Source organism: Festucalex cinctus, chromosome 9, assembly GCF_051991245.1.
Source record: "Festucalex cinctus isolate MCC-2025b chromosome 9, RoL_Fcin_1.0, whole genome shotgun sequence".
In the NCBI taxonomy this organism is placed as follows: Eukaryota; Metazoa; Chordata; class Actinopteri; order Syngnathiformes; family Syngnathidae; genus Festucalex; species Festucalex cinctus.
Window position 1 is genome coordinate 1,256,017 of NC_135419.1, and position 13,077 is coordinate 1,269,093.

The 13,077-nt window shown below is 37.6% G+C and overlaps 1 protein-coding gene across 5 annotated transcripts in view; it reads right to left on the minus strand.

Annotated features, from left to right (window-relative positions):
• Positions 1-316: 316 nt before the first annotated feature.
• The window catches only part of il1rapl2 (interleukin 1 receptor accessory protein-like 2), a 251,713-nt gene continuing 238,952 nt past the window's right edge, over positions 317-13,077 (minus strand). For 2 of the 5 annotated variants that reach the window (XM_077532517.1, XM_077532516.1), the window contains exons 10-19: positions 12,239-12,379; positions 11,139-11,199; positions 10,757-10,866; positions 7,563-7,708; positions 6,616-6,693; positions 6,402-6,518; positions 5,050-5,172; positions 4,617-4,856; positions 4,414-4,444; positions 317-2,984 (exon numbers count right to left, since the gene is read on the minus strand). In XM_077532517.1, the coding sequence (XP_077388643.1) occupies positions 2,896-2,984; positions 4,414-4,444; positions 4,617-4,856; positions 5,050-5,172; positions 6,402-6,518; positions 6,616-6,693; positions 7,563-7,708; positions 10,757-10,866; positions 11,139-11,199; positions 12,239-12,379 (1,136 nt within the window). In that variant the 3' untranslated portion in view covers positions 317-2,895. Of the gene's footprint in view, positions 2,985-4,392; positions 4,445-4,616; positions 4,857-5,049; positions 5,173-6,401; positions 6,519-6,615; positions 6,694-7,562; positions 7,709-10,756; positions 10,867-11,138; positions 11,200-12,238; positions 12,380-13,077 lie in introns of all 5 variants that reach the window. The other 3 variants (XR_013285029.1, XM_077532519.1, XM_077532518.1) reach the window with 3 other exon arrangements.

A 13,077-nucleotide genomic window follows, 5' to 3' on the forward strand; every position in this document is an offset into this window, starting at 1 on the left:
GAAGAAAAGCCACTTGGCACAAATTATATTTCCTGACAGGCTATAAAAAAAAAAAAAAAAAAAAAGTGGTGGGGGGTTGCAGTGCATGAACTTAAAAGGAAGGCGATCATCCAGCTCGTGTACCTTAGCACCGCTGCAGCCAGGAGAATTATCGTTGTCTCTTTTCTTCCAAATGATGAATGAGAGCGGAAGGAGAAGACAAGGAAGGAAGCAGATAATATGAAATATGCAGTTGAAGAAGATGATGGTGATGGTGGAACGAGCGTTACAATAGCAGGAGGAGTCATTCCAAAATATATCAAACAAATCTGGTGACTTTTATTTTTCTTTAAATTATTCCAACCAATATATTCAAAGAATATTCAGCAAAATGTCCATAAATCAAAAGACAACCACTAGACTTTATATTGCAGTTGGATATAACAACTAAATGATCATTATTGTATCAAATAATCTCAAATATCCAGAATTCATTGATTCCATTACTGTAAAGACAATGACAGAATTATTATTTTTTTGCATAAATTCAAAACAGGTTCTCTGCTATGGTAAGAATAATAATCTTTCGTATTTCTTAAAGCTCACAAGGAACAACGCTGTGGCGCTCCCTGTTGACTGTTTGTGGTCCGTCTTGAGGAAGGAGAAACAAAAGGACATGGAACAAAAACTGTCGGGAAGAAATCACTCCTGTATAGATATATGTGTACATTATTGAAGCTGTACAGAGATTATTTGGAACAAACCGACATTTAAAACGGAGCCAGGTAAAAACGCTCACCGAGGCTAAAGTAGGATCAAACTGTCAACAAAGCCAAACGTAACAAATAAGAAAATTTGCAACATTTAGGAGAACCACTCCTTTTTTTTTTCCTGTCACACAATCAATTAACCCTCCGCCCATCTTTAAAGAAGCTGCAACAAATGATAGTGTCATTTATTCTATCTATTTTTTTTTTATATTTTAAAATATATTTTTCCAAATGGGTGATCATGCAAATAGAAAAAAAAAAAAAAAAAAAAAAGCCATGTCCTTTATGCCTGCAGATTGAGGGAAAGTGTTTTCCAGTTCATCCTTTCAGTTGAATCATCTGAACACTGAAGTGGCTTCTCTGTTCCATTGCTGTCCTCTTTCGTCAACAAATCGATCATCTGGACGTAGTTTGCGCATCAGCCGACTGGCTTGACGGTTGCAGCCATCACATCCGTACATCCATCTCGCTTATCATCATCGGGGTGACGCGGAAGTGCGCTCGAGCCGATTCCAGCTGACTTTGGCCAATCGGTGGGGTACAACCTGGGCTGGATGCCAGCCAATCACAGGGCAAGAGACAATTTAGAGTCTTCAATTAACCTAACGTGCGTGTTTTTACAAGGTGGAAGGAAAACAGTGTGCTTGGGGTGCAAGTACAGTACATATTTAGGATCTGTTATCCAATATTACATATTGATCTACTGATAAGAATGGAACGATATCCCAAGATTGTTGTTTGTTTGTGTGTTATGACATGACCATGTGGGGCACTGATTAGAACAGGGGTGTCAAACTCATGTTAGCTCAGGGGCCACATGGAGGAAAATGTATTACCAAGTGGGCCGTATCGGTAAAACAACGGTATAAAACTTAAAAAACGATTGCCGTCATTTATACGCAGATTTTCATGGGCCAGCCCTAATTTACTGAGCTCAACTGTAATTATTGTTCCTGAAAAATAACACAAATGCAAATGGAACGCGGCAACACTTTGCCAGTAAACGTTCCAGACGTGTTAAATCCACCTGATTTGCATATACAAAAATTGTTCCCAGAATACATTATGTGGCGCAGTTAATGACGTGAAAAGGATGCTAATTCTTACTAGTAATTGATTTTTTTTTTCGTATTTAACACGTTTTTCGGTCTATGATTAAAAAAATAAAAAATAAATAATCATTAAAAAAAAACGTAACTTTAAGTTGTGTGTAAAATGACATCCAGGACGATTGCCCGTACAAGTTGCATTGCTTATCTGAGGACTGCTTGTGAAATTACAAATTTATATGTTTTGATTGTGGCCGGCTGATTAATTAGTCCAACATTACAATTTTTTTTTAACTTTTCAAAATCATCTCGCGGGCCGGATTAAACCCCTTTGCGGGCCTGATCCGGCCCGCGGGCCGTATGTTTGACACCCCTGGATTAGAAGAATGAAGAAGTTGTTAAGGTAATAAACAAAACATTAAGATGTTCCAGACCGACATTTTTTTTTTTTTTCTCCCTAAGGTCCAACACTATAAAAGGAGTCAAAGGTATTTACACATTGCACTTAATGATCTATTGTGAGGCAATGTCAAATTGTGGCGTTTGGGTTTTCTTGGTTAACAGTCACTCATTAAAATAATTACTGATTACGTCATCAGTCTTGTCATTTTATTTAAAAAAGTCATTTTTCAGTGTGGCCCTAATACTACCCCATGGCTGGTGGAGAACTAAATCATGTTTAAATATCCTGGATCTTCCTCAAGAACATTTCCCCTTCAAAACATCAACACATCCGACATGTCCACGCTTCACCTTAAGAGGCTGCAAATTTTCAGTGGCGTATCTTACCTGTATTGCAAGCACATGTGCACATTTGAAATCCTACTCACCGGTTTTGATCAGTCTGTAATTCAGTGGGAGGGTCAGTACAAATATACAATCAGTTTAATCAATCAGTCTGTGTTGGTCTGTAAGCGGTCCGGATCTTGTCCGGTCCACATGTTTGAGAAGTTTTTGTTCACAAAACGGGCTGAAGAGACCCCAGCCCATGTCTGGAGAAGGTCCAAAAACTCAAGTCCCGAGTCATTGAGAATTTCTTTGTAAACCAGAAGTTTTTAATTAATCCGGTGTCAGCGGGGCAAAGTTTCTACCAGATATCAGAGCTTAGTTCTCTGCTGGTGAGAGGAACAAAGGTGCTGTTCAGGTGAAGGTCGGGCTTCTTTCCAAGTGTGCTGCTCTGCGAAACCTGCGAGACACAACACAACATAACGTGGGAATAAACGATCGTCTTTCAAATGGAACTTTGGCTGTAAATCTATTGTGCATCCTTACAGAAGAAAATTGGTGCTGTGTTTTACAATGAAGCCATACAATGCAAAGGGTGTATCATGTCACCTACAGTTAGAGCCAGAACATTTTTTAAAGATTATATACTTTTTGATTTTGCCTTGAAACACTACCACGATGGATGTGAAAAACGAAACGAAACGAAACGAAACGAAACGAAACGAAACGAAACGAAACGAAACGAAATGAAATGAAACGAAACAAAGCAAAACAAAACGAAACAAAGAACAAAACAAAACGAAACAAAGAACAAAACAAAACAAAACAAAACGAAACAAAGAACAAAACAAAACAAAACAAAACAAAACAAAACAAAACAAAACAAAACAAAACAAAACAAAACAAAACAAAACAAAACAAAACAAAACAAAACAAAACAAAAACAATGGAATACTGAAATTCAAACTTTTTGTAAAGTTTTGTATATGGCATTTATTTGCCAGTTAATGAGCAATAATATGTTTGTTTGTTTTTTTAACAATTAAAAATAGTTTCCAAGTGTTTTAACAAACATTCTATAACATTCTTCGAATAATATAAATTATTGTTAATTACAGCACACTTAATATTCACATGCTGGTTAAAATTACTTTATTTTGTTGGTGGGTTTAACAAATCTAGCAGCTACTTTTTATTTTTTTATTATTATTATTTTTTAATATGTTCTGTGCAGCCCCACTAGTCTAATTACGGTATTTTGGTTAATACCGTGTTAGCGCAATATGAGTTAAACAGTAAAATCTAGCCATTATTTTCCCATCACAGGGGGCGGCCATTTTGCCACTTTCTGTCGACTGAAGATGACATCACAGTCGCACAGGCTCAGGCAACAACCAATCACATCTCACCTGTTTTCTAAAGCTGAGCTGTGATTGGTTGCAACTTGAGCAACTGTGATGTCATTTTTTCACTCGACAGCAAGTGGCAAAATGGCCGCCTTCTGATATTGCTAAAAACTGCTGGATTTTACTGAATAACTACACGAATCAGTGTCTTCTTCCATGTCAAAGACTATAACGCTTCTCGCACGTTCCATTTAGAGGGAAGAAGAGGTGGCACATCGTCAAACTTTACTTGAAATCCCCTGAAAATATGGTCGTGAAACATGAAACCACAGAAAAGCGTGGGCGTCTACATTTCAATCACACCGTGATTGTCTTTCAATCCATTTTGGTGGTGCATTAAGGCAAAAAATCGTGAATGGTCATTTTCGTTTTTCCAATAAAATGTAAAATTCTACACCCCAGTCTATCAGAAATACAGTACACGAAAATAAAAAAAAAAGGTGAATGAAATTTTCTTTCTACATTTCTTTTATCCAAACAGACCTCTTCTTCCCCAGTCAACTGCCCTGAACCCCTAAGGGAGAAAAGAGGGGTTTTAGTTGAAATAGGTTTCAAATCTGGGGACATGCACACAAAGGATGAAAAAAAACAAAAAACAGGAGAGGAGTTCTAGAACGTAACTACCAAACAAACGCACATCAGTGGAAGTGCCTTTTTTTTTTTTTTTTTTTTTTTGGTTCCCCCACCTGTCCATTCAGAAGCGTCATGGGGATGTTGCAGTAGACATGGCGCCCCCCGGGGCCCAGAGTGGAGAACTGCATGGTGGATGGAGGCGGGAGGGGAGGCGACAGGGCAGGTGGCTGCGGGGGAAGATGAAACTCGTAGCTACGGCAAAAATGCCTCATTTGGGCTGCGGTAGCCATGTGACCCCCTCCAAGAGGCAAGGTCATTTGGTTGTAGTCAGGGATCTCTGTTGCCAAGGAAACCTGCGGAAGAAAAAATCGGAACGTTCTTTGAACTTTTGTCATGCGGCGTGGCCCAAAATGGCAATCAAATTGACCTCGTGACAAGGTGGTTTTTGCTGGGCCTTGCATTCAAGATTAAACAAAAAAACAAAAAACAAACAAAAAGAAATGTTCAAATTATCCAGTTTGAAGTCGTTGAATTGTAACAGCTGACCTGATGATGCCCATGCCGATTCTCACTTGGAGGCACCAATGATGCTGAGGTGGTTGTCATGGCAATGGTGGAGACGGATGTTTGCAGGTCTCCAAAGAGTCCCTGCTCACCCGCGTCCATCACCTGTTACCATGGATCATTTTTAATCGAGAAGAAGACAAAGAATTGATTGGAGCGTTTACTTTTCAATGGACTACACAGTTTAATGGCTGTAAAAAAAGGCGACAATATCTTTTAGTTTGAACTCTGAAGAAATGAGTATGATTTATTGACGATTGTATTCGGTAATGCAGACGATTTGCAGTGTGCATTGTACTTGCACCAAATAGTCTTTTTATTTTGAATTTGTACCACCCTTGATAATCCTTCAAGGGAAATTTCAATTTACACATAGAGTGATGATGGGGCTGAGGTTCAGTTAGTGCCTTGCTAAAGGGCACCTCGACAGTAGTCGAGGTGAAATAATTCGGGTGTAATTTCTTTTGCTCGCAGCGGAACTTGCACAAAGGTACGACGCTGCCTCGCCCCCCCTCGTTATTATTATTTTATTTTGATTCTTCTTTGAATATGAAAATATTAGGACGAGGCAAATCTATCTTATTGCTATTCAGTCTACATTGTGTTGCTGAACAAGACGAATTGTTCATGTTCGCTATTCTTATGAGGAGGTTCAGATTTGGGTGCTCAGCGGCCCGTGAATTGGAAGGGAAATTCTTCTTGTTCTTACATCGTTAACGTAGACTTTACATGGTGGGATGAGCAAGGCCTTTTTTTTTTTTTTTTGCAAATTCACAAGGTCCTACCAAAGCTTGCGTGTGATTTGTAAGCTACCAGGGTTGTTGGAGCCAACAATAATAAAGATAAACACATTTTAAAATAGTATTTTCCATAATTCACAAAGATGCTTTACATTGATGTTCAAATAAAAACAAACATAAATTCATCATGTCCTATATTTTATATTGCTTTGAGCCTTTTGAGGAACATGCACTGTAAGCTTATTTCTCAGCTAAAGATAACGTGCATAAATCTACAATGTTCATGGTTAATAGATCAACAGATTGCAATTCCTAAAAAGTGGATTCTTTGAAAAAAAAAAAAAAAAAATTACACCATACTTGAGTGCTTCTGTTATGTGATTGTCGGGTTATGACACACCGCCGTTCATTATACTGCACTTTGTTTCGTTTTGCTCCAATTTTTTTTTTTTTACTTTCCACGAAACAGCAGGAAAACAAATTTTCCTTATCGCAGAATCTTGCACCGATTTCACAGAGAATTTCATACACTATGTTGCTAAAATACCTTTGCCAATTGTTGCAGAGAATGTTTTCATTTGACTGAATATTTACCTGCCGTCTGGACAAAGTCTCTCTTCGTTTAGCAGGCATCTCATAGACCACCTGTTTCCAAAATCTGGATGACAGTTCATTACTTTTTGGGCCCCTCCATTTGATGATGGATAAAACCTGAGGAGAGGTGAGGGACATATTTTAATTTCATCTTTTAGTCGACTCGTGTTTTTTTGATGACAAATCAGATCATTGTTCATCGTTGTATGAGTACCTTGATTGTATGTTTAAGTGCTTCCACCTCTTGGTAGTTGATCACACTCTTCAGATCTGCACATTCTATCATGATTACCTAAGCACATATGAAGACACAAGTAGAAATCCTAGTAAAATATCTAAATAGGGCAAATACAAAAAAAAAAAAAAAAAAAAAAAAAATTTATTTGGCTCTGAGTCCTTCTAACCCAACTCGCTAGCTTTTACATGGGCCAAGGCTGTCTGGTGTCTTTCCACGAATTGTGACATCTCGGTGTTTTCTGCATTATTGTTTCAATTATTGTCACAAATGTGCAAAACTGAATTCAAAACGTTTCTTCAATCTATTAATTATAGAGCACCCTCAAGTGACCCTCAGTTTTCGAGTCCTATTATTATCCCAGATCGGATTATATTCAACCTTGGTGGGTCCGATGTACAGTACGACGAAATACTTAACTCATTCACTCGCCGCCATTTTCACATTTTGCAATCCCGTTCACTCCCGGCTGTTTTACTGGATTTTGACTGATTTTGCAAGGCCCACAGAATATTGTGTTTTATGGCTATCAAAAGAAAGATTAAAGTCTCTTCTTTCTTCAGGAGAAAAAAGTATGTTTCTATCTGTTTCCGTTTTGCAGAAATTAGCATTAGAAGAGAGCTAAGTTTCATCAGTTTTCACAAATCTATTTAAAATTGGAAGTAATTGAGCTCTGATGCCACCTGCTGGCCGTTTGTGTAATAACTACCATTTCTGCAACCGTTCTTTGCAGTTGAGAGGCTGAATCAAAAGCCTTCTGTATGCTCTAGCATAAAAAAACAAAAAACAAAAAAACGTATAAATACGTCTTTGGGACACTTAAAACATTAAAAAAAAACGTATTTACACGTTATTGGGAGCAAATGAGTTAAAAGTCCAAAGTTGATGTCGTGCGTTGAGGTATTTCTCTCAAGCTGTTGGTTTACCTTGATTTCCCCAGTTACCAGCATCGAGTGGAGTCGTGTTTCTATCTGGAAGATGCTCCAACCTCTCTTGGCCACAAACTCTGGCGTCAAAACAATGATCAACCGTCGGCTCTGCAGCACACTTCGAGCCAGGTCCTCAATGTATGCTGAAAAAAAGGAACCGAGAAAGAGAGAGAGAGGTGGAGACGTCCAATTTGAGTTTCTTGATTCATCTCCTAACTGCGTATGCAGGACATTTGGTTTGACAACCGACGGAGAGCATTTTAGATGATGATGAGTGAAAAAAAGCTAATGGGAAATTGCTAAAGACATTTTTTTTTTTTTAAATAGTTGGGTCTCAAGAGTGTCCTATGAGCCACCAACTCTGAATTTAAACAACCAAATAAATATTTTGTTAGCTGCCCGTTGCCACAAATGTGTCTGAGTGAGCCATTTGAAATTTTGACCAGCAAATTTAAGTGAAGTCAAGTGAAGTCAAATCAAGTCAAGTCAAGTCATATTTGCAATTTAGCCGGGTGAAGAGACGCCATTCTTCTTGGAAGCACTATCCTATCAAATCCAAAACGTGAGATGAGCTGCACCGTTTGCACAGGTTAGCATTAGCACAGTGTTAGCATCTGTTGAATCTTTGTTGTGGGCTGGGTGTGGTATTTGTGTTTGGAAATATGTATCCTGCATGTGCCACTTTGATGGATTCACTACACTAACTGCAAGTTATAATTTGTCATGTCAACTTAGGGACAAAAAAAAACCAAAACAAAAAAAACAAAAAAACATTGCCTGTCTCCTTTCAACGCAAAGTATAATTCAATTTTAAACATTTTATTCTACCTTTGTGTAGCTAACTAATTTATTGCACGTGCCTGCGGAAAAGTGTTTTTTTTTTTTTTTTTTTTTTGGTGATCTTTGTGACATTCCTAGTTGATTTTCCCCAAAAATATATATAAATAAATAAACCCAGACCCTAAAGCTGTTCATTAAAATACGATTTGCATGAATTGCGAAAATAATAACATTTCCCGCAAACCCACTGCAGTTTCACACTCATTAATTAATTGGCATAAATAAAATGGAACATTACTAAAATTAGGTATGCTTGCTTTTTATTTCACGGTTTTCTTCTCCATTTCTCTGTTTATATTATTGAACATTTTTTTTTCTCCAAGTTGTTAACTTTCCCAACCAGTAACGCAGCCAGAACATTTTGGATGCTGTGCCAGGGTGACGCATAATATGACTCACTTATGCCGAGCTCAAACAAGATGACTTTTTATTTTATTTTATTTTTTATTTTTTGCTTTGCACATTTCTATGTCAAATTACAAGTGAGGATGTCATAAAAATAAGTTTGATGTTAGACAAAAAAGATTGTTTCAAAGGACACGAGTACGGTTCTACGCGGTTCCGTATGAACAACGAGCGATCGCGCGTCGGTCAGGGAATGACGAGCATTTCGCTCCATCACACTATTGCGCAATGACGAACAAATGGTGGGGCCAAGTAGGACATGTGACACTATGGGGAAAAGCAAGGAAAAAGAACCACTTAGATGGATTGCTTCAATCAAAAATGGGTCCACGTCTTGAAGCTGCAGTTATAGAGAATGCTTTTGGGGGGGGAAAAAAAAAAAAACACACAAAAAAAAACAAGATTTAAAACATCTTTGCTTTGCTACGTCGCGTGTGCCTGTGCAATTAGGGCTATTATGTGGGATGGGGAACACTCAGTAGATGCACATTATTTTTTTTCTGGTATGTTATGAATTGAGCCAGCTTCTTCTTTTTTTTTTTTTTTTTTTTTTTAAACTTTTCATTCCTTAGATGTGAGGGGGTGGCTGAAGAGCAGCTCTGACCCTAATCCCAACTCCCCTTTTACAATTTTCATTTTGTAATGGGTTATTATGTGAATTATTCCAAGAAAATAATAGAAACAATGACCTGCTGCCCAATCTGTGATTGGCTATGTAATTGATTTCTATTTATTTTCAAGTGCTAAAGGAATAAAAAAAAATACATTTATATCATATATGTCCGGTTTTGTCACTACATCAGCAGAAAATAAAATAAAGGCTTCAGCTTTAGCCAGTTGTTAAGCACAGATGTAGTTTGTTCATTCTTCGGATGTTTTGAGGACACATAAAAGTAAGCTTGGGAAGCGACTAAGAGGAGGATATCTCGGGCATGGGAAATAATTACACGCCATGTAGTTTTGGAATGTTAAATATTGGGGAAAAATGTTTGTTTCAATCCTTTTAAATTATTTTAAGCAAACTGTACGGCCTTACAGAGAGACCACTAAAAAACCTTCGCAGAATACTTTTGAAATCCTGGGAAGGTAGACAAGGTAACGTGCTGTGGTCTGACGAGTCCACATTTCAAATTGGTTTGGAAATCACGGCTGTCAACTCCTTTGGGCCAAAAAAGGAAAAGGACCATCCGTACATCTGCGAAGGCACCATTTAAACTGAAGAACTGCTTTTGCAGCGACATATGCTGCCATCCAAGCAAGCAATGTCCCCCACGAGAAACGAACCAGAATGAAAAAATAATCACAGCAGTGGTCTGTGGTCAAAAATGGTATGATTTAACAGTTAGTGTTCATTTGGGGGGGAATACAGACATTTTTCTAACATTTCTGTCAACTTGTTTTGACTTTTTTTTTTCTACGATCTGTCCTCAAAACGTCAGTTTGGAAACATTTCCCCAGCTTTACTGGCAAAGATCATTTGTCGGATGACACAGAAAATCATGCAGTGAGAGTAAGAACAATGATAAGCAGAAATTAAATCATTTTCAGTGAAAATGCTTTCAGTATCCCCCAAAAAAAAAAAAAAAAAGACTGTGGCAACCCCCCCATCCCATGTCGGCCCATCCGTAATCGTGTTTATGTGCGAGTGAGGTCAGAGCATTGACAGATCGAGCAATAACGGTTGAATTTCCCCCTTGAGTTGGACCGAGAGTGACACATAACCCCAGAAATGATGACAAATGGTGTGTGCGTGTGCCAGTATGTGTGTGGCTGTGGGTGGTTGGGCGGGGAAGTTCGAAGAACGATGGTTTACATGACATATAACTGTGACAACACACATTCATAAATGCATAGACGTATTTTCACATCAGTTCTTAATCAGTCAGACATCGTGATGTACTACGGATGCTTGAGGCTCATTTACAAGATGACTGACGGCTACTTACTGCTGCTGGGAATGAGATCTCTGTCTGGAAGGAACAGCTTGTATCCGTAGTGTTTCTCCAAGACGTCAGGCAAAATCTCCAAAGCGAAAGTTTCCTCGTCGCTGCTGGTTCTGCAGTCAAAAGGCAACAAAATGTTTGAATTTTGAAATTCATAATCCTCGACACTACTGTACTGTATAATCATAAAACATGCACGTACTGCAAGAGAGATTCCAAGAATTGACAAAACATGGCGACATTACTACTTGTTATGTGGCTCTTTTGAGGGGGTGCGCATAAAAGCAGGTATATTTTGAGTAGGGCTGATTAATCGATGCCCCACTTAAACAGAAAAAAAAAGTGGTCAAAACTGTATAGTTGAAGTAAATGCACCAACACTTACCTGCCCAAAGAGTCCAAATCCACTTTGGTATAAGACAGATAGGCATCATACTCCTTATTATCTGATTAGACATAAAGAGAAAGACAAACAATAAAGGTTAATACCAGGACATTTGTATCCATAATACAACTTAGGTCAAATATAGACCTTTCAAAAGGCAAGCACAACTTGATTTGATAATAGGTTGTGAATTCCAGCTTATATTTATATTTTCAAGTATTTCACAATTTGGCCATTAATGTAATTGTTGTCAAGGAAGTAAACCAAAATGTAACAAACGCCTCTTAATATGAAGCATTGCAGCAGGGATGTTCGATGCCCCTTTTTTGAGACCGATACGATCATACGAGTACTTAAATCTTCAGTACTCACTCATATCAAGTGCTGATACCATTAGTACTTATGATACATACAATAAAAAAAAAAAAAAAAAAAAAACCCCACAATGACAGATAATTAAAAAAAATAAAAAATAAAATGAATTTAAAAAAACAGATAAATAAAATGAAACAAATAATCCAGTGGCCGGATAAAAAGTTTTGTTTTGAAATCCATGCTTTTAATTTGGAAGGCTGCTCTGTATTTCCGTTTCCTGTTACACATTCTTTGTTTGTCATTCATCTCATAACAGTGCAGTAGTCAATGACAATATACAAAGATATGTCTTTACTACAGAGCTAATTAAATTGTTGAGTACAACTGAAGACTCATATGCTTCTCTTACCGGAGTCAATAAATGCAAATAACCATTTCAGCCTTGAGTTCCTGACTGAAAAAAAATGGCCACAAAAGCGGCGACCTTGACATACGGCCTGGTAAAACTGAACATACGATATTTATATTTGTAAAGACAGTCTTGTTGATACAGCTATTGTTATTTTACAGTTATTTTCGACACAGCTGATCCTGATCAGGGTTGCAGGGAGCTGGAGCCTATCCCAGCTGACTTTGGACAAAAAGGCAGACCTCACGCTCACGTTTCCACCAGAGAACCGAGAACGGAATCCAAGCTGGCTGAAAGCGGATTCAGGCAAGATTGAATCTTTGGAATATATTTGTAACAGTACGAAAAACGAAAACAGAGCCAATAGAAAATTTACCGTCTTCGGTTTCATCGCTGCCAAAATGTCTTCTGTAGCATAGCATAATTTCCAGGTTGTAGCATTTGTAAAGTGCTGTTAGGACTCCCAGCAGCAGCAAAATGACACCCAGACCGCCAGCCAACTCCAAACGATACATATCTGCAGTCAAAGAGGGAGAAACAGAAAAAAAACATGTATAATAATAAGAATAATAATAATAATAATAATTAGTATTTTTAATATATATATACAGTATATAGAGTTTAACCGCCTTAAAATAATGTATAAAGCCCATCATGAAATTTTACCAGTTAATATACAAACTAGATTTATAAAAAGGGAAAGTGAGTATAAATCAAAAGGAACATGCCATTTTTTCCAAGCCTAAATCCGGAACAAAAACAAAGTAACGATGTATTTCAGCTCAAGGATTTGGATTGTGAAACAAAATATTCTCAGTCTATTTGTATTTATTTATTTTTTTTATGTATAAAAGAACATTTACTGCAAAAATATATATATAGCACAAGGACATGCAGTTGAATTATTTTGTAGTATTGTTACACTAAAAGCATTTTTTTTTTGTGTGTGTGCGTGTGTTGATTAGGGGCAGACGTAACAAGTTTCACTTCTTTCTGTCCCCTTTTATTTCTTTTACTTGAAAGAATGAAACAAATTGAACTGAATTGAATAGCATATTGCACCACCGCATACAAAAAAAGTTTCGACTTGTCCGAGTGTGAGTTTGAATGATGGTGTTATCATAGGCAGCAGTGGAGTGGAGTGGATGTTGAGATTGATGGAACATGGCTGCTGAATGACACCATTGTAAATGTGATCTATTACTATCTTGTTCT